The 20,298-nt window shown below is 57.7% G+C and overlaps 1 protein-coding gene across 2 annotated transcripts in view; it reads right to left on the reverse strand.

The window, feature by feature from the left end:
• Positions 1-20,298, reverse strand: part of RARA (retinoic acid receptor alpha) — a 43,738-nt gene that overhangs the window by 18,337 nt on the left and 5,103 nt on the right. The window contains exons 1-2 of one of the 2 annotated variants that reach the window (XM_070060737.2): positions 16,131-16,356; positions 3,886-4,415 (exon numbers count right to left, since the gene is read on the reverse strand). In XM_070060737.2, the coding sequence (XP_069916838.1) occupies positions 3,886-4,063 (178 nt within the window). In that variant the 5' untranslated portion in view covers positions 4,064-4,415; positions 16,131-16,356. Of the gene's footprint in view, positions 1-3,885; positions 4,416-16,130; positions 16,357-20,298 lie in introns of those variants that run through there. The other variant, XM_089318032.1, reaches the window with a different exon arrangement.

Here is a 20,298-nt window from a genome sequence, read left to right on the forward strand (position 1 = left end):
CTGCTCAGAGGGGTTTTCAGGACACAGCAAGTGGCACAACTGTCCAAGTTTTAACCCAAGCTACAGTGCCTATTCCACAACCCCTGGTCAGACTTCAACAGAAAAGGCAGGGAAGTTCTCCCCTCCAGACAGAAGAGTGATAAGAAATAGAGATGCTCCTCTCCCAAACACACAATCCAATCTGAAGACCACCCCGCTCCCCTTAAGCTCTAACCCTGCCCCGCCCCAGCCTCAGCACACAAACAGGCCCACTGACAACCCCTCGGCAGCTCTAGATGGGATCCTTACCAGACAAGACAGCTCTCTGACCCTCTCACCCAGTATGCAAAAGCCAATAATCCCCTTCCCAACACACACTCAGCCTTGACCCCTACTCCTTAGACACACACAAGCATGACCCCCCCTCCCAAAATACACACCACCCTGACCCACCCCACAATGCACACAGAATCCTAAACCTCCAGGGTAAACACCAGTCCCCAGAGGCCATGCCCCAGGGGCTATTGTGGGGGCACAGGGGAGAAAATCCAGTCCCAGCTCTGGGGCCTCTCAACCTCTTTCCCTAGGAGACTGTGGCAGGACAAATACTCACCCCTCCCCAGGGACTAGGAAGGGCTGCCTGCTGTCCCACACCACCAGGACACAAAGGTGCTACCCTCCTTCTCAACTGTGGAGAGGGCTGGGAGGGGAAGGAGGACCATTTCCACACCTTTGTTTGGTGGGGATGGGGCGAGGTGACAGAGGACCAGAGCACCCCATTGTTGTTCCCTGCAGGGATGGAGGGCCACCCACTTCTACTCTACCCCTCCTAGGGACTGCCTGAACCTCCGTGCAGAGGCAAAGCTGCCTCCATCTCTGGGGCAGGCCTGTCTTGCTTCCCTACCCAGAGCTGAGGTGCCTTGCACAAGAAGGAGGGAAGGGGGAGGGGGGCCAGTGCTGTGGCGTAGCGGGTAAAGCTACCCCCTGCAGTGCCGGCTTCCCATATGGGCACAGGTTTGAGTTCCAGCTGCTCCACTTCTAATCCAGCTCTCTCCATGGCCTTGGAAAGCAATAGAAGATGTCCCAAGTCCTTGGGCCCCTGCACTTACGTGGGAGACCTGGAAGAAACTCCTGGCTTCAGATTGGTGCAGCTCTGGCCATTGCAGCCAACTGAGGAATGAACCAGCAGATAGAAGACTGTTCTCTTTCTTTCTCTCTCTCTCTCTCTCTGCCTCTGCTTCTCTCTCTGTGTAACTCTGCCTTTCAAATAAATAAATAATCTTTTTTTTAAAAGGGAGGAGGTGGACATTGTGATGCAGCAGGTTAAGCTACAACTTGCAATGCCCACATCCCATATCCAAGCTGGTTCAAGTCCCAGCTACTCCGCTTCCATGCAGGTTGAGTTCTGGGCTCTTGGCTCCTGCCTGGCCTCACCTTGGTTTGTGGGCATTTGGGAAGTGAAACAGCATATGGAAGATCTTGATCTCTCCCTACCTCTGACACCTTTCAATTAGATGAAAATAAACTTTTAATTTTATAAAAAAATATTGTTTACTTGACACGAGAGTGACAGATCTTCCATATGCTGGTTCACTTCCCAAATGCCCGCAATGGCCAGGGCTGTTCCAGGCGTGAAGTCAGAAACCAGGTCTCCCTTGTGGGTGGCAAGGGTCCAAGCACTTGGGCTATCCTCTGCTGCCTTCCCAGGATGCATTAGCTGGGAGCTGGATCAGAAGCAGATTAGCCAGAACAGTGCTCTGATACGGGGTGAGGGCGTTGTAAGCAGTGGCTTAACTCACTGCACCATAGCACACACATCCCTTTTTAAAATTTTTGTTTATTTATTTGACAGGCAAAGTGACAGGGAAGAGACCGAAACTTTTTTTTTTTTAATTGGAGGGAGGAAGATGCCTGTCTCCCTCAGGTCCACTGCCACATCCCTGGTCCCAAGGAGGTGAAGGTCAGTGAGGAGGGAAGAGTTGTTGTTTACTAGGGAGGGGGAGGAGCTGGGAAGGGAGGGGGCAGGAAGGGGGCATTGCCTAACCTGGGTGGGGAAAGCGAAGAAGGCTGCACTTGCCCGAAATGTGGGCACCCCACCCTGGGGGTAGAAGGTTACCAGGGTGGGAAGCCCTCTCCACCCAGCTCTAGGAAAGAGGAAGAGGCTTGCAACACTCAGGGGAGGGTAGAGCATTTGTTCATCTGGCACAGCACAAGCAAGGACTGGGCCAGGTCCTAGCCCCCTGCCAGCCCTGTGGTGAATCCAGGCCCCAGGTGGGCAGTGTAGAGCACCTCTGTTCCTGTCACCTGGGGAAGGACACGTTGTCCACAGGTGCCAGGTTGCAGGCTCCAACTCCTCCCCTGCTTAAAAATCCCATCCTGGCAGGATGCAGATGTGATTCTAGCTCCAGTGACCCAAGCCCAGAATATGAATCTCAATCCCTTTAAATACAGTGATTATCCCACTCAGATACACCCATCTATTTCCCAGCAGCCCAGAACCCCCTAGGCTGGCCTCCCCCCATTGTCAGCACAGACTGGACCAGGGTCAGAGTTCCCGGGCCCCATCTGCCTCTCACTGTAGTGTGAGGTGAAGAGAAGAGAGGGAGAAAACAGAAGACGAAGGTTTGAGGAGGGATGGCACGGGAAACTGAGGCAGCACCTGCCTGCCCCCCTTGCCCCAGGGTGTAAAGGAGCACAGAGTGGAGTTGCTGCTCCTGGCAGCTAGTGGGGCCTGGGAGGGAGGGGGCTGCGGCAGAGCCAGAGGAGGCGATCCAGGAAGCAGTGGTGGCGGTGGGCAGACGGCCAGTGTGGGCAGTGAGGCGCCCAGCCAGGGCCTGCCCCAGGGACAAAGAGACTCCCTGGCTCCGGGGAGAAAACGCTGCCCCCACACCAAGAAGGGGGCACTGACCCAGCCCAGCCCGGGCACACAGGGCAGTGGTGCCAGGCAGCCTGCCAACAGCCGTGGGAGGGGTGGTGGGTGCCCGGGGCAGGGTGTTCAGTCCCTGTTGGCCCACAGAGGTGGGACACGTTTCCCAGGTCAGCAGCTGACCGGCCAGCCGCTGTCCATTGCCTTTTCTACTGCTTCCACCCACTCCCGCCCCAGGCCAGGCCCGGCTCCCTCCTCCCCAGCCCTGGCCTAGAGCCCAGCTGGGCCCTGGGGGCCAGAGTTACTGTAAGCGGCCTGGCAGGCCCCAGGCCTGGACTCTGCCAGCTGGCCATAGCTGCCGCCACCTCCCACTACCTGGCTTGGCCAGCCAGGAAAAGGGTATTGAGACCCCTGCCCAGCCAATGGGTGACCCCCATGGCAGAAGGCGGAGGCAGAAAGAAAACACAGGCCTTGCCAAGACCATGCAATCATCCAAGGACAGAGTCCAGGCTGAGCGCCCCCTCCTGGGACACTTGCCCTGTCCACCAGGCTAAAGGGAAGCCCATCCTAGCATGGCCGGGAGCAGGCAGGCTGGCCGGGGAGGAGTGGTTTCCCACCTTGCTCCTCTACTGGCTGGGGATGGAGGTGGGGGGGTGCTCTCAGTAGAGCTGCCATTTCCACCAAATGTTGAGAGGTTTGTTTACCGGTCTCTGGCCTCTTTGTCCAGTCCTTGGAGCTATTTATAAGGCCCTCAACAACAGAGCACAGGAGAGGGGCCCAAGGGGCACCAGGGGCTGGAACATCATGGTTTCCTCTCTCCCTCTACCAACCCCCTGCATCAAATATAACCATTGTTATCAGCTCACAAGCTATGGGCTCTCATCCTTGAGCCCCCAAAATGATGGTGCCCTTTGTATGAGGAAAAGCTCCTGGCTCAATGCACCTGCGGTAGAACAGATGTGCCCAGAGCCCAAGCCCTGAGGCCTGCTGCCCTCCACGGCCCCCTCCCCCACTCCCACCCCCACAGCGCCACAACTTACTGGCTGGGGATGGTGTGCTGTATCCACTAACTGGAAGCTGGTGCTGAAGAGTGGTCAGAGCGCCTGGCGGAGAGAGGCCACCCAGCATAGGGGGGAAGAAGAAGGCGTAGGGGGGCACTGGGTACCCATTGAGGTGCCCGCCCCCAGGTGTTGGGCAGGAGCTGCTGTTGCTGGCCATGCCAAGCGGCCACAGTCAGAAGGACAGGCAGACAGTCTGGTGCAGGCTGTGGCGGGCTTCAGGCCGCCCCTCCTCGGGGCATGGGGCCTGGGCCCAGAGGGGGCTTGGGTGGTCAGCCCACCCCCCCCTTCGGTCTTGAAGCTGCTCTCTAAGGTCAGCAAGCAAATTTCAGCCTTCCGGAGGCCCCCAGCCGGGGGCCAGATGGGTTGGGGATGCCCCAAGAGCCAGTCCGTTGGTCAAGCAGTTCTGGGAGCTTTCCCGGGAAGGTCCAGAGCCGGCTTTCAGGGTGCCAAGGATGCTGCTCCTAGATGGGCCCCAGTTCAGCGGCTGGGGGGGGCCACGTCCTGTGACGCTGCAGAAAGAGGAAAGGCAGGTGAGTGGGCGCTGAAGAGCAGGCACTCGGGCATTCCCCATGGAGCTCCCCAACCTGGGCGGCCTGAGATTCTCCTGTGGCACCCAGCTGAGCAGACAGCTGGCACCGTGCCTGGCTGGCAGAGACAGCCTGGGAGCAGGGCCCAGACACTGCTGGGGGTGGCAGGATAGCACCGCCAGGCTAGGGAGGCAGGACAGAGTCCAGAGCCTTGGAGGGCCTCCCACCCACAACCCTGGGGGAAAAGGGTTCACAGTACCACCCTAAAGAGCGCTGCAGTGGAGGCAGAAGCTGGCTCCTTCCCCCAGTGTGGGTTACCTGAGGTCAAGATGCAGAGAACGTGTGCTTGGCGGGTGGGGAGGGAGGAGGGAGTGGGAGGAAAAGCCGCTTCCCTAAAGCATTGGCACTTCTCAGAAAAATGACTGCTAAGCTGGAGGGCCCCTCTTACACCACTTCCCTCCCCCCAAATCCAAGCCCCAGCACCCAAGATGGGCTGGTCCCACAGGCCTGGGGAGAAAGCCTAGGCACACACAGACAAATAGGGAAATGGGGACCAAGGACTGTCAGGTTATCACCTCCAATGCATAACAGCATGGATGGTTCAGAAGTAGGTCCAGGAGGGCAGGAACTGCCCAGGACAGGAGCCTCCTGTCCCCAGGCAATGAAGGAACAAGAGACCAATCTCAGAGTTCACCCATACTTCTGTCTGCAGAGGCAACACATCAGAGGGCAGGAGGTGGGCAGGAGATGAAAGGCCAGAAGCCCACCTCAACATTGTAGACACAGACCCACACCCTGTTTGAACAATGGGGACCAGAGCACAGGCATATATAACACCAGGAGGTAGAGAGAGAAAGATGAACCCAGAGATCCTATGGCAGGGTGAGACAGGCAGTGACAAGGGCAAAGCAGAAGATGAGAGCCACAAGAGGATATTTCAGATCCGTTTTAGGCACACATTATACATAAATACACACACACACACACACACGTGAAAAAAGTGAAACAAAAAAGAAGCCAGAAATGAGGCAGCACCTCACACACTAGGATGGCTATAATCAAAAAGGTAACAAGTACTAGCAAGGGTGTGGAGAATGTGGAATCCTCACCCACTGCTGGTGGGAATGTAGAACAGTGTGGCTACTCTGGAGGACATGTGGGCAGCTCTTCAAAAGATTAAACACAGAGTTACCATGGGCTCAGCAATTCCTCTCCCAGGTGAGAGATCTGACAACTCTCAAGTTCACAAAGAGAACTTATACATGAATGTGCATATAGCAGCCAAATGGTAGAACAGCTCCAATCTAGTCAGCTGATGAACAAAGTATCATACAACCACAAGAGAATATTACTGTGTCAAAATAAAGGAACAGGAAGGAAGGAGTGACACACTACAACAGGGATAAAACTTGAAAACTCTATGCTAGTTACAAAAGATCAAATATAATTCCATTTATACGAATGTCCAGAACAAACAAATCTGCAGACAGACAGCAGATCCGTTGTTACCAGGGGACTGGGGGCAGGGAGTGAAGGGAAATGGGAAGACAGCTGATGGTGTGGAGGCTCTTTTTAGGGTGAGAAAAAAGTGTTCTGGGGGCCAGTGTTGTGGTATAGTGGGTAAAGCCGCCACCTGGGACGCTGGCATCACATATGGGCGCGAGTTTGTGTCCCAGCTGCTCCACTTCCTATCCAGCTCCCTGCTAATGGCCTAGGGAAAGCAGTGGAAGATGGCCCAAGTGCTTAGGCCTCTGCTACCCTCAGAGACCTGGAAAAAGCTCCTGGCTCCTGGCTTCGGCCTGCCCCAGGTGCTGGTGGTTGCAGCCATCTGGGGAGTGAATCAGCATAACTGACTTTCAAATAAATAAATCTTAAAAAAAAAAAAAAAGTCCTGGGGACTGGCACTGTTATGTAGTGGGTAAAGCCACCAACTGTGGCACCAGCATCCAATATGGACGCTGGTGGTTCAAGTCCCGGCTGCTCCACTTCTGATCCAGTGCCCTGCTAATGTGCCTGGGAAAACAGTGGAGGATGGCCCAAGTGCTTGGGCCCCTGCATCCAAGTGGGAGACCCAGAAGAAGCTTCTGGCCCCTGGCTTCAAATCAGCTCAGATCTGGCCTTTGTGGGCATTTGGAGAATGAACCAATGGACAGAAGACCTCTCCCTCCCTGTGTGTGTGTTTGTGTGTGTCTCTCTCTCTGTAACTCTGCCTTTCAAATAAATAAATCTTTTAAAAAAAAAAGTTCTGAAATTTATTGTGGTGGTAGTTGCACAACTCTGAGTGTACTAAAACTACTGAATTATTTAATGAGTGAGTTTTATGATATGTGAGTTATATCTCAATAAAGCTGTTAGAAAAGAAAACAGAGCCACAGAGACCCAAATTAAGATTTGACCTTTACCAACATTCTCCCCTGTCCCCACCCTTAGCTCAGAACATACCGGGCTCCAGGCTTAAACCTGGAGTCCAGGGGACCCACAGGCGGGCAGCATTACTGGGGGAGCTCTTGCCAGGGCCACTCCGGAAGAGGAAAGGACTCTGGGCTCAGTTGAGCCAGCCGGCCAGGCTCTGCTAGACTGGGGGAGAAAGGACAGGTATGGGTTAGGGAAGGGACGGCTGCCCCAGGAGTGAAATCTAGACCTTGTTAATGACCATGATTTCTACTGTTACTTCTTAGGACAACCATAGGACCTCTCCCCTCACTCCTGAATAAGGTGCCCTTTGCCTTCCCAGAAGATTCCCTCCCAGGCTGAGGGCTGACGTCAGAGGAACGGGGACCCCACCCACCCACCAGACCTGTTGCTGCCCTGCGCCCCCCCCCATGCGAGGCCCCTTACAACGGGAACTTGAGCTGGGGGAGCCAGGCAAAGGAAGGAGGGGCTGGCTGAATCTCATTGGCATCTATAGTCGGACCCTCACACACAAACACACACCACGCATGTGCAGAAACTCCCACATGCAGGTCTACAGAAAGCATCTGGGTGGGCAAGAGCACGCTTGCAGCCCCGGCCTGTGTGTGTGCAGGCATGCACGTGAGGAGAGGGAGCCTGTAGATGCAATCTCTCCACACCTGGGCTCCACCACACAATGAGCAGTTAAAGGCCTGTGTGCATGGGTCCTCGTACACAGCCCCTGCAGACACACGACAGGCTCACAGCTTTCCACCCAGCACAGTCCCTGACCCTCACACAGTCAGGCTGGCCCATGGACTTGACTCTTCTGCCAGGAGACACTCCACAGCCCCGCCTATGGGCCCAGCCCATGTACGGAGCCTGACAACACACACCAGGGTTCACAAACACTCAGGTGTTCAAGTCCACACAGTCCTGCCTCCTTAGAGGTGACACTCTGGAGGCAGCTGACCCAAAGTAAGACCTTCTCAGGCAAGGCACAGAAATCCATTCACTCTGACCCCAAGCCTCCTAACCCAGCTCCTGGGGGGCTGAGGACAGGCTCAGTCACTCCAACCTGGCCCTTCTAGGACCCACCCTTGCCCCCAGAGAAGAAATAACTACAGCTTCCTTAGAATTAATTGTTCAGCTCTGCCCCCAGAGGAGTCTGAAGCTGGACTAAACTTTAAGCCTCCCAATAGATATATACCCCTGGGAGAGGCTAGAAGGCCTCTCCTCCTGCTAGGGGAGTCTCCCCTAGTCTGACCCAGCTAAGCCTGCAAACTTCAGTGCAGTTACTGAGCTCCTGGGAGGGAGGGAGGGCGGGCCTTGGGCCCAGAGAGGGGTAAAGGTCACAGAAATGGGCCAAGGGCCAGGCTAACAAGGGAACAGGGACGGGCAAGGGCAGGGATGATGGGGCGGGACAGAAAGAACACAGGTCCTGCCTCAGACGTGGGTCCTTCGTGAGCTGTGACCCTCAGGGAGACACCTGGGCCCCAGCTGCTGCACCCAAGGGTGGAGAAAGCCCCGTCAGAGAACTGAAACCAGCACTAAAGAGAGGGAAATAAACTACCTACATCCAACCTCCACACTATGCCAGCCACCTCCACTGCCCACAGGCACCCTCCCTTGAGGGTAAACCACAGGCCTGCACCTCCAGCACACAGAGCCCAGCCCAAGCACAGCAGAAAAAGGGGCAGGGACTGGAGGGCTTGCCACCAGCCATGTGCCCGTCTGCGGGCCTCCCTCACCCCTGGAAGATGCCAGCATCCCTTCCCCACCACTGCCCACTTAACACCTCCGAGTAATACACCTGGAGAAAAAAGTAAGAGCTGTCTGAGCCATGAAGAGGGTAGAAAAACCCAGAGGCGTGAAGGGTCAAATCTCAGCTCTGCCACTCCGGGTGACCTTAGGCAAGTCATTCAGCTCTCTAAGCATCTGTTTACTCGCCTGTGAGCTGCACACCTCAACAACGGCAGTGCGATCTGTGAAGTCCTGGAAAGCACCGAGCACCGGGTCTGGCTGCCGGAGGCCCCAGGCAACTGGGATCCTCCCTCCCCCCACGCTTCTCACCACCACCTCCACCTCCGGGGTGTGGGGTGTGGGGCCCGAAGCCTGCTCACCCTTGCCTCCCCACAGGGCCAGCATCGGGTGGACAGGCCTGCAGGGAGTATTACCCATTTCCCAGGGTCTGCTTCCCCCAGACAAGGAGAGGGATGTGGGGAGAGGGATATTTGAGGTGCGGGTGGAGGTCTGACCACAAGCCTTTCCCAAATTCCCTTTTCATTTCACAAACCAAAAAAGGGAAACCTTTGGATTTGGGGAGGGGGAAGGGGAAGAGATATAAGACCATTTCCTCCCTTATCCTCGGGGGAGAAGAGCAAGGGGCCCAGGAGCTCAGCCAGCCTAGCCTCCCTTCTTCAGTCTCTCTGCTCTCCTGGCTCCCCTCAAAGAGTGGTTCCCAAGGAACAGAAGTCAGGCAGTACGGAGGGGCTGAGAGGGGCACAAGGATTGGGGCGCTTAGGAGAAGGGGAGACGGGGGTTTCCTAAGCATTCTAGACAGTTAGTGAATCATATGCAAATGACACCCAGTGCTCAAGCTCAACTGGGGTAGGAGGGACTCCAGCCCTGGCAGCAACAAAGACCTGCCCCCTTTGGACCCCTACCCTACCAAGGAGCTGGCCCAGGAGGGCGGGACAAGGCAGACTTCAAACTAGAACAGTGGGTTGGAACTATTTATAAACTTTCCAGGAAAACACACTCAAACCACAACCTTGCCCCTCCCCCATGCTCCTCAGATCTGCCGAGACGGCAGCAGCGATGACCACCACTCCCTTTCTCCCCTTTTTCCAGGGGTCCCTCTGGCCAAGGCGCTCATGCCCTGCCTCCCCAGCGAACCCACAACCCCACCACTCTGTTCTCTGTTTCCCATCCGCTCACCAGAATCTGGGCTGGGCTGCAGGAAGCCATGTAAGCCCAGCCTCCTTGAGAAAGAGACCACCTAGGAGGGTTTAAGAAAGAGCGCCTGGGAGAGGCTGGCACAGGCCAGGGCGTCTCTTCCCCACCAGCCCCACAGAACCCGGGGCCTGCCTCACTGTCGCCGGGGTGGGTGTAAAAATCTGCCCCAGCAGTGCGGGTCCTAAGCATGTCCTCCATGGGGCTAGGGAAGGCCAGAAGTCCAGCATCTTGCCTCTGGGCGCCACCTCTGCCTGTGGCTCAAGACACAGAGCCTTATCCCAGAAGAATGGATCTGAGTGCCCCCACTCATCCTCCACCCAGCCCAAGGTTGTGCCCCAGCTACACAGAGCTGCCTGACCTCCACCCACCACAATTTTAGCAGTGGCTAAATACCAACCGGCAGGGAGGACGACTGGACAACCCAGGCCCAGGACAGGTCAGGCTCCAGGGAAAGGAAGTGGGAGTCTGTTCCAGGAAGGTAATGCTCCCATCCCCTCCACCACGAGGGATGGCACCCAGAGGCCCCTGCTTAGGATGCCCAGAGCCTAGGCAGCTGAGGGGGTCCACCCAGAACAATAGCTGAAGCCTTCCACCCGGTCCCGGACCTGCTGAGAGCCAAAGAGTAGGTGAAAGGGCAGGGGGCAGCCCAGGCCTCAAGGAGAGCGACCAACCCATAGGGAAGGAAGAAAACAGGAAGAGGAAGAGACCAGCCTGCCTAGGCCACAGCCAGACCACAGGAGTGTGTGGACCATACAAAGGCAGCTCTGTGTGTGTGTGTGTGTGTGTGTGTATGCGCACGCACATGCACACCCGCGTGTGTGCAGAGGGGGGCCAGTGACTAAAGGGGCACAGACAAAAGGGGACCCCCCAGCTTGGAAACCACCGTCCTCAAACCCAGCCTGGCACGGGGCTTTCCCCACCCTCACCTTGGCAGCTGCCCCTCTCTCCACCACCTCACCCTGCTCTGCCACGCAGGAAGCACAGCACGCTCACAATGTCGCATGGTGGCCATGGGGGCTGAGGGAGGCTACAGCAGCTCCCTCAGCCATGCCCTCAGCCCAGCCCCACACCCTGAGACTGCTGCATTCTGAATCCCATGGCAAACTGTGCACAGAACTAGATGCTACCAGCCCCTTCCCAGCATCCCTCCCTGGGGACCCAGGCTGCAGGGAAGCCAGGAACAATCCCCCCTCCTGCCTCAGGATATCCTTTTGGCTCTCACCCCAGACCAGGCCTGAGTCACACTGGGCCCCGCCCCTTACCCCCACACACACCCATCAACCCCCCAAGGAACTTCCTACTCCACACTCGCCTACTCAGTGGGGGGCTAGAAGCAGGGGGACTCTTTTCCCCTCTTAGTCCCCAGCAGATCCAGGAAGCCCACAGAGGGGGGCAGGGTGGATGGGTCATGGAGCTCCACGACCTTCCCCTTAAAGAACAGGACCCGCGGGATCAGGGAAAAGCCGCTTCAAGCTGTGTGTAGAGGACAGAATGGTCTGCAGAGTCCCCACTTCCCCACCCCCAGAACAAATAAAGCTGGTGTCCCTCCCCAGTCACTCCACAGTCTGGCCTGGACCCCAAGAAGCCACAGAAACACCCTGGGGAAGGTGGTTCTCCAGAACACAGATAGCAGAGAAGGCTCCAAAACTGTCAAAGGGCACAGGGAGTCCAGAGTCCATGCACTGGATGGGAGAGGACCACAGACCAGCCAGACTCACAGCCACCTTCAAGTACAACTAGACGCGGTCAAAGTCTCCCCAGCACTCAGTCTGAGTAGGTGGCTGTGACAGAAGTCTGGGGGCCCTGGGAGATCTGGGTCATCAGAGACCACACACAGCCTGAAAGGGCCCCTGGTCAGGTCCCCAAGGCCTGCCCCCCCATAATTGTGGGCCCCGGGGGGAGGGCTGGCTCCCTCCCCACAAGAACCAGGGGTAGTGCCAACGGTGGCCATCACCATGGCAACCAACAACAAACATCCAGGGAACCACAGTGGGACAGGAAGTGATTGGCCACGTGACAGGAAGACTTTTTTTTTTCCCTCAGTGTTGAGGGTGTGTGTGAAGATTGTTTGCAGCCCCTGGGGAATCAGCTATCCAACAAGTTTCCCCGTTTTAAGCTGGAGAGAAGTGGGGGCCACCGGGAGGGTGGCCACCCCCATCAATGTGTACAGTCAGCCGGTGGCAGGGCTAATAGGCCCTCCCTCCCAGCCTGCCACTCACGGTTCCCCCTCAGCCCCCCTCCTCTCCACTTCCTGCCGTGACTGGAGATCAGAGAACTCCCGACCGCAGCTTCCCCTTCTCAAGTCTCGATTCCTGGGCTGAAGGTTTCGCTGTGGGGCGAGGGACAGAGGGAAGGAGGGTTGGGGACCTGTGGTAGGACCCAGGGGATAGAGGCTCCAGGGGGAGGGGCCGGGAGGAAGCCAAGGTAGATGCAGATGCGTACACAAAGCAGCGAGTAGGTCATGGTGACACACCAGCCGGATGGGCGCAGTGACACACAGAGACCTGTGTGACCTCAGGCAACACTGGGGGAGAGGGAACAGAGCCAGAGGATCCTGCCTGCACACCCCACTCTAGCCTTGTCCTGAGCCTCTGGGTTCATCTCAGGCATCTACCGGCCTCCAGGCAGGCAAGGTCCCAACTGTGCCCAGCCCTTGCCGCCTCTCCCCTGCCTTTTGTGCTGAGGAATCTCCCTCCCTGCTCCAAGGTGCCCGCCCAGACGAGGGCACCTTGGCCAGAGGTAGGGGGAATGGAACCTCCCTCCACCCCCTCCCCTTCTCTGCAGATGTCCCAGACTATATTTAGCCCTAACCGGGCGGCCAGCCAGACCCAGACTCCCCACTGGCCTGGAGCTGAGCTCCCAGTTTTTATGCAATTAAAACATTAACAGAAAACCACCCCCACCACCCCTTTTCCTCCCACCCCCATCAGGGCAGCAGAATTCTGAAAACTTAAAAGGAGGGCAGCCCAGCTCTGCAGCCAACGACACAGTGGGGGTCAGAAGGCAGGAGAGGGTCATCACCCACGATATCAGGTTGAAGCTGGGGAAAGGGGGGGCTCTCCTTGTTCCAGCCGGAAGAGAAAGGCATATGTTGGTTGTGGGGGGGGGGGGTTGCTGGGCTGCAGAAATTCCACCTGTCGTTTTGCAGCCCCCTCCCTGGCCAGCTCCAGTTACAGGGCTGGGGTTGGCAACAGGTGCTGGCCAGGCTGGCAGCAGCCTAATCCCCCCTCCGGCTCCCCAACTGACAGTGGTGCCTGAAGGTCCAGCAGAGGCCCCGCAGGGCAGGATATTAAGCAGGAGGCAGCTTTGCTGCCTGCAGGGAGGGGCAGCCCATGGCCCTTCTGTAAGAGCTGGCCCCTGGCCCTGGTGATGTGTGCTGTAGGGTCTGAGGAAGCCAGGGAAAACTTAGTTCCATAGCACCTATTTCATTTCCCCACGATGCCAGGCGGGCGGGCTAGAGTGTGGGAGGTCTGTCTGCCTGCCTCTTCCTCCTCCTCCTTTCCAAATTCCAGGAACAGGCAAGGGAGGCTCCAATTGCGGGGGGGGGGGGGGGGGGGGGGGGAGTAGCAAGCAGGCGGTCCCAGCTGGGGGGGCTGGAGGGGGTTGGGGAGGACTAGGACTGGAGCGGGAGGCAAGATCCAGACGAAGCAAGAGACACTCACACCCGAGCCAGACTGGGGACAGACACACCGACGCTGACACATTCTCACACTGTGGGCCAGGTCTCCGCACACCACCCACCCTGCAGGGACACCCAGACACCCTCAGCCAATCCTGCCAATTCCCAGAACACTCCCGGACACACACAGAGATCCAGGCCCTGCCCCCTACCCTGCATTCCCCCACAAACCGTGTGGGCTCCAGACAGCAGCCGGAGGGTGGAGAGGGGAGCAGAGGGAGGAAAGAGCAGGCGTCAGAGAGGATGTGCAGCCAAAGCCCTGGGAGCTGGGGGTATCAGTTGCCACACTCCTTTCCCAAAACCCAGTAAGTTAAGACAACCCTCTTCATCTTGCCAAGGGCCCTGCCAGCTTCCCACACTCTCAAAACCACCATCACCAGACAAGGGTGTGGGGTGCTAGGCGAGTGGAGATTACCCCATTTAAAGGATTACCTTCCCCGGATGCCCATCACCCCAGATCCCAGACAGATCCCACAGAGACCCACACCCACCCACGCTTCTAGGTCCTGCCCTGCTTGTGCTGCCCAAGGTCCAGGGATCTGGGCACTGCAGCTATGAGGACTAGCCCATCAAAGACCCCTGGAGTTTGAGCAAGAAGTGGCCTGGGTAAGGGGAAGGTCCCAGAGGACAGAGCCAGCCTCAGAGATCAAATGATTTAGAGGACGAGGAGCTCCTTAACTGGAGACTGGGTCATTGTCTCCAAAACAGACCTGAAGGGTCACCCAGACAATGCACCCCCCACCAGACTGGGTGGCAAGAAGGACGTCATGGCACGTGTGGGTGACTGTGCCCAGCGGGGAGGCACAGAGGCAATCAGGATGGGGCTGCCTACAGCTAGCTTCCTGCCTGGCTGCGACATGGTTGGGAGTAGGAGGGGAACTAGAGAGGTGGCTCAGGGTGGCAGCAGGCGGCATTTAGGGTCAGACTGAAGGGGCAGAGATTTGGGGGCTGTAGGAGGAGGTGGCCAGGGTTAGCCTGTTCCAAGCCCAGCATCTTTCCAGAACTGCTACTACATCTGTGTGCCTACTGGAGTCTGGTGGTGGAACCCCCGCAGTGACTGCCACAGGCACATTCACTCACATCCCTCAAAGTCCCTGCAAATCCAAGTTCCTCAGCTCCCTAGGGCCTAGGAGAGTCTAACCCTACTGACCTCTCTGTTTCAGGTCACCACAGGCCAGGACTCCCAGGCAATACTGATGTCCTAGCCTCTCCCAATGCACCCTAATTCTACAGACAAACCAAGACCTTCAACCCCAACTACTTTCCTTTGTTCTTTCCCCCAGACTCATCTCAAACAGCACCCCCTCACCCAGAGGAAGCCCCAAGGCTCCAAGCCACCCCTCCTCCAATCTGGGCCTTCCCTGACCCAGTCTCCCCACCTAGCTGTGCAGGAGCATTTGAGGCCTGAGCCCAGACTTTCTAGCAAGACCTAGGCGGGGTTCCTACTAAACCACTTCCCCCACTAAACAATCTTGCCCTATTAAGACTGAATCTTACCCTAAGAAAACAGATAAAAGACATCTCTGAATCTCCCTACTGGTGTGGGGGTGGTCCAGAGCAGAAATGAGGACTGGGGTAAGCAGCAGGGGGTGGGGAGTGGAGGAATGTTCTCAGGAATAATCCCCTCCAAACACATACAGACACACATGTGCACACAGCCAGTAGGCAGAAGGCAATCTGGTGACAGAAGAGGGAGCTGCACCAGGTGGGGCGAGGAGGCACCCTTCCGTGCCAGCACATAGAGCATGGTATCCAAGAGCTGATGGAGAGTGGATGGACTCCTCCGAGGCTGGGGAGCATGTTCATCTGCAGTCTATGACCCGGCCGGACCTCCACCCTACTACACAGTGCCCCCCACCCCCATCCAACAGCCTGACAACAGGGCAGCGCCCAAAGAGGAGAGTGGGCAGCCAAGCTTTATTTCCAGTACCCCCACACACACCCCCAGCCCAACACACACAACACATACACACATCTGGCTAGCAGCTTCCAAGCCTCGTGGGTGGCACTAGGTCCCAGACACCCTCAGCAGAGCAAGGTCGGACAGTCTGGTCCGTCCTCCCCTCACCCTCATCAGCTCCCACAACACTGCGGTAGCACCAGACCCGGGCCGGTCTACCCCCGCCCCCGCACACCCCACTGGCTCCTGCACTCCATTCTGACGGCTCCCCTCACTCCACGGGGGACACCAGCTGAGCGGCCCCGCCCCCCAGCCGGCTCCCTCTGGTGGGGGTGGGCCCCCTGCCCGATTCTCCCCAAACCACAGGGCGGCTCAGATAACAGGAGGGAAAGAGGGAGGGGGCTAGTCCGTTGGGCATCTGATCTCTCCCCAAACAGGTTTGAAAGTCTTTTTGTTTTGCTTGTTTTTGAAGAGAGCAGGAGTTCCCAGCGGCGGGTCCGCCACAGCTCAAGCGCCGGAGACGAGCGAAGCAGACGGCCCCAGACGCCTCAAGGCTGCGCGCGAAGACTCGGCGCAGACAGGCGCACAGACGGGGCTCCCCCACTCAGGACACGGCGGCGGCGCGTTGGGAAGCCCAGGAAACCCCGGGTTCCCTTCGGACTCCGCCCGGTCCGCGGTCCCCGCCCGCAGCTCCTATCAGGAGGAGGCCATGGGGCCCCGAAGCCTGCAGGACCCAAGGGCTCCCCAAAACCCCCCGGGAAGAGGTTACCTCGCAGCAGGGGGACGCAGCCCATCCGGGGTTCCCGCGGGCACGGCGTCTGCCCTAACCCGGCGCCTCGGTGCTGCCTGGCGTCAGGGGTGCGGGATCCCGGGAGAGAGGCCGTCCGGGGGGCCGCGGCTCAGGGGCGCGGGGCGACGGCAGCGGCCATGGCGAGTCACGTGCGGAGGCTGAAACTTTACCCGGAGCCCCAGACTGGGGGGGGCGGAGGGTATGGAGCACGGGTGGAGGGGGGGAGGCCCTCCCGCTCGGGCCCGCCCCCGCCCGCCCCCTGACCAATCCTCATTCGGGGGCGTGTCCTCAGGCTTACGCCCGCCCAGCTTTCCTTAATAGACTCAGGGACAGGCTAGTCTTAAAGGAGCCGCTCCTAGCTGAAGGTTAGACCGTGGGAATCTGGGATAATCCCTCCTGCAGGCCCCAAACGGGAGATCCACAGAGAAGAGAGGGTAAAGTTTTGCGGAAAGAATGGGAACAGGACTCGGTAAAGAAAAGAACGCAGTGTGTGGTACTCTACACTCCCCTCCTCCCGGGGCACACACCCACACTCACAGGGATACTGATACATACACACCCCACACCTAAACTTGGGAAGAGAGGGGCCAGCTTAATATGGAAGGGAACACAGTGGCTCCTACCTGGCGTTCAAGCCCCTATCTCCCATAATTATAACCCTTCAGGGACGAGTTGGAACTGAGATCTATGTGACCTTGAGCAAGTCACTTCGCTTCTCAGGAACTTAATTTTCTGAAGAAAACAAAACAAAAAAAACCTCTCCACACATACATCACCACTTTCCCCAAACACCTTTCCAGCGTGAGTGGGTCGGAAGAACTCTGGTCCTAACCCCTCAGACCCCACCTCGAATACCCTTCCCCTAACAGGGAAGTTCTCCCATCTCCCGGTAGCGGAGCCCAGGAGCGCCCCTCCATGCTACAAGACTAGAATCGAAGCAGGAAAACTCTGTCACGTTCCAGCTGGACGAGATCTGAATCACCCTCCGTCTGCGGCGACCTCGGACCCCGACACAGCCGCCAGCCTCTCCCAGCCTCCATTTGGGAGGTTCACAGTCCCAACCGCTGGGAGTCCATTGGGAGTCGGAGCAAACGCGCACCCCGCCGTGTCCCCTTCCCGGGCTGAAAAGTGACCACAAGTGCCCCCACAGGACTTCCCACTAGAAGGGGAAGTGCCACACTCCCAGGCCTCCACCCCAGTGAGACTTTTTGCTTGACCGGGTGGCAGAGCTCCGACCCACCGGGCTGACGGCTCCCAGCTTTGCAGACGAAAACAGGAGGCCCAGATCGGGCACAGGGTTTTATCCAACGTCTCATGGGTTGCAGTGCCGAGGCTAGAACTGAGTAGCCCCCACCCCCACCCACAGCCGTAGACAAGTCGGGTTGGCCGTGGGCTCTGTCCGGTGCTGCCATAATAAGTTTTGCCCTGCGAAGGGCTCAAGGCAGAACTTCCCCAGGCCCCTTCCCGCCCGCTGGCCCAGGGCTGTCTCCCGCTCCCGTCTGGATTTCCGTCCACCGGTGCGAACCGCCCGCCCAGCCCCTCCCGCCCCGTCCCGTCCAGATCCATCCGCAAACATGCGCTCAGCGGGTAGGAATGCGCCAATGGCTCCCAGATGTGGACGCCGACGCTTAACCCCTTCTCTCCCAACCCCGCCCCCAAAGGCCTTCCAGCCTGAGCCCCAACCCCACCCCCCACCCCCACCAGCAGCAGAGGACTCCGCCCAGGTGAGGAGCCAGCCCACCTCCAGCCCCCAAAAGGCTCCTCCTGGCCTAGATCCTACCATTCTTCCCCTTCCAGCTGTTAGAAGGGAAAGCTCATAGACACAAAAATGCAAGTGTGCATGCCCATGGCTACAGTGTCTCCCATGTCGGGTGACACGTACACCTGCCAGCATATGGACTGAGGTTACACTTTGCACACCAAGATTCAGGCATCTTTGCACAAATGCACACCCACGTGCGTACTCAGGGCACAGATGTGTACACCTCCAAGATGCATGTATGAACATCCGTACAGAAACAAGCATATACAAGCATGCATGTGTGCACATATCAGCGAAGGAAGCAGGGGGTGGGGCAAACTTCTGAACAACCATAGCAGTGGGTCCATGTGCCTGTGAGGGAGGGAATTTACGTACACAAGTACCCGCCCCCCTCAGAAAGTCAGACACACAAGACCAGCACCCATGTGTGCAAATACCCAGCCTGCACACCTTGGGGGCACTCCCTTCGTCCCAGGGCACTCCCATTCCACCTGTCCAAAGTCCAGCCCTACCCATACTTGACTCCAGGAGGCAGGAAGAGTGCTCAGGTTGGGGCCCAGGAGTCTTGAATCCAATACCAGCTGAACTCCAGCTGTGTTGGCCTCACCACAGGGCATCTACCCCCTGCTGTCAGGGCTCCTGATGCTGGAGGAAAGAAGAGTACCCAGGAGGCAGCAGGAGACTAGCAAAGAGAAGCCACAGGCCCATGGGCATTTCAGTTTTCAGCAAAGACTTTCTTTCTTGGAGCCTACCCTTTGCCAGCACATGGGAGTCAGGCTGGGGGAGGAGCCTGAGTCACTGGTTTCCCAAGACAAGGATTCCTTTCCAAACTAGAAGAAGCCAGAGGAGAGAGCCCAGACAGGTACAGGGTCAGTGACAGCTCTAGTAGTCAAAGGCGATACAAAACAGCTCTGAGACACCCCAGAAGGACCCACACTTCTAGGAAGACAAGGCCTCCCTTTCACAGCCTGTGGGAACTCCTGAAGAATAGCACAAGTCTAAGGAGAGGAAGGGAAACCACTGTCCCTCCAAGACCACCTGGATGCAGTGGGGGTGGGAGATGTCTGGAACCAGCCCCCGCTGACCCCTCTTCCTCTTTCCAGCCCTCCAGCATCTCCCACAATTACCTTCATTACCCCACCCCATCTGATTCTCACAGTCCTGAAAGAGCAGGGCTCCTGTTTCCACTGTACAGATGGAGAAACTGAGGCTCAGATAGGAAATTGCTGAGACGGGCGTTGTGGCGCAGCAGGTTCAGCCGCCACTTGCGACAGACTCCGGCATCCCATACCAGAGTCCAGACTGCTCCATTTCCAAACCAGCTCCCTGCTCATGTGGCTGGGAAAGCAGCAGCAGATGGCCAAAGTACCTGCGTCCCTGGCTTCAGCCTGGCCCAGCCCTAGCAGATGCAGCCATCTGGGGCAAAACCAGTGAATGAAAGACACCTCTTTCTCTCTGTCTCTCCCTCTCTGCCTTTCAAATAAACAAGCATCTTTTTTTTTTTTTTTTTTAAGTTGCTTTGTCCAAGGTCAATGGCAGCTTGTCAATGGGAGAGCGGATCTGGGTTTCTAACCCACAATCTTCTCCCTAACTCCCTCCTTCCCATTTATTCTAAATCAAACCTAGTCCACCCCACTCTGTACCCTGCCGCCTCGTTCTTTCGTCCCTCAGTAGAGCACATGGAAGAAATACCATCCTCGCCTGGCTCTACAGGTTTAAGGGTGGAGCCAGGGTATGCCAGGGAGAGATCAGAGCAGGCACTGGGGGCTACACACATGGTCTTCCACCCCTACCCCAAGCACAATGCCCACCTGCCTAGCAGGCATGGCTGGGTGACTCAGCTACATCCGGGGGAGATGCCAGGGCAGTGACTCACCTACCGAGAAGAGCTGAGCCTGGCACCCTGCCAGCCCCAGGACTGAAGCAACTTAGTCACCACCAGGACTGAGATGCCCTGCAGGCAGGGCCCAGGCATCAGGGACAGGGGCAGACTGTGCTCTCCTTGATTATGTGTGCCCTCTCATGAAGACAGGCTTCCACATCCTGGGCAAGCCATGGTCGTGCCCTCCCTTGCCCCTGCACCGCTGCCCACCCCCATCATGCTAGGCCCTGCTCCAGTGCTGACAAGTTCTGTGAGACCCCTGGGCTGCCTTACCCCCCTGCAGCCTGCCCCCTGCCCATCACTTACCACCCACTCTCCCACCTGCCTCAGCTCCTCCTGCCACCCAAGTTGTACCTAGGCTGTGAGTCTCCTTTAACATGTCCTGGCAGCACCCCCTGCCCCCACAGCCCCTCTCGCCTCCCTGCCACATACACAAATGCACTCATACACACTTCTGCCAGCAGCTGCTGAAGTTGTTGAGCAGGAGGGAAATCTGGAGGGTG

Source organism: Oryctolagus cuniculus, chromosome 17 (assembly GCF_051225735.1).
Source record: "Oryctolagus cuniculus isolate XC-2025 breed Fujian yellow rabbit chromosome 17, ASM5122573v1, whole genome shotgun sequence".
NCBI lineage: Eukaryota > Metazoa > Chordata > Mammalia > Lagomorpha > Leporidae > Oryctolagus > Oryctolagus cuniculus.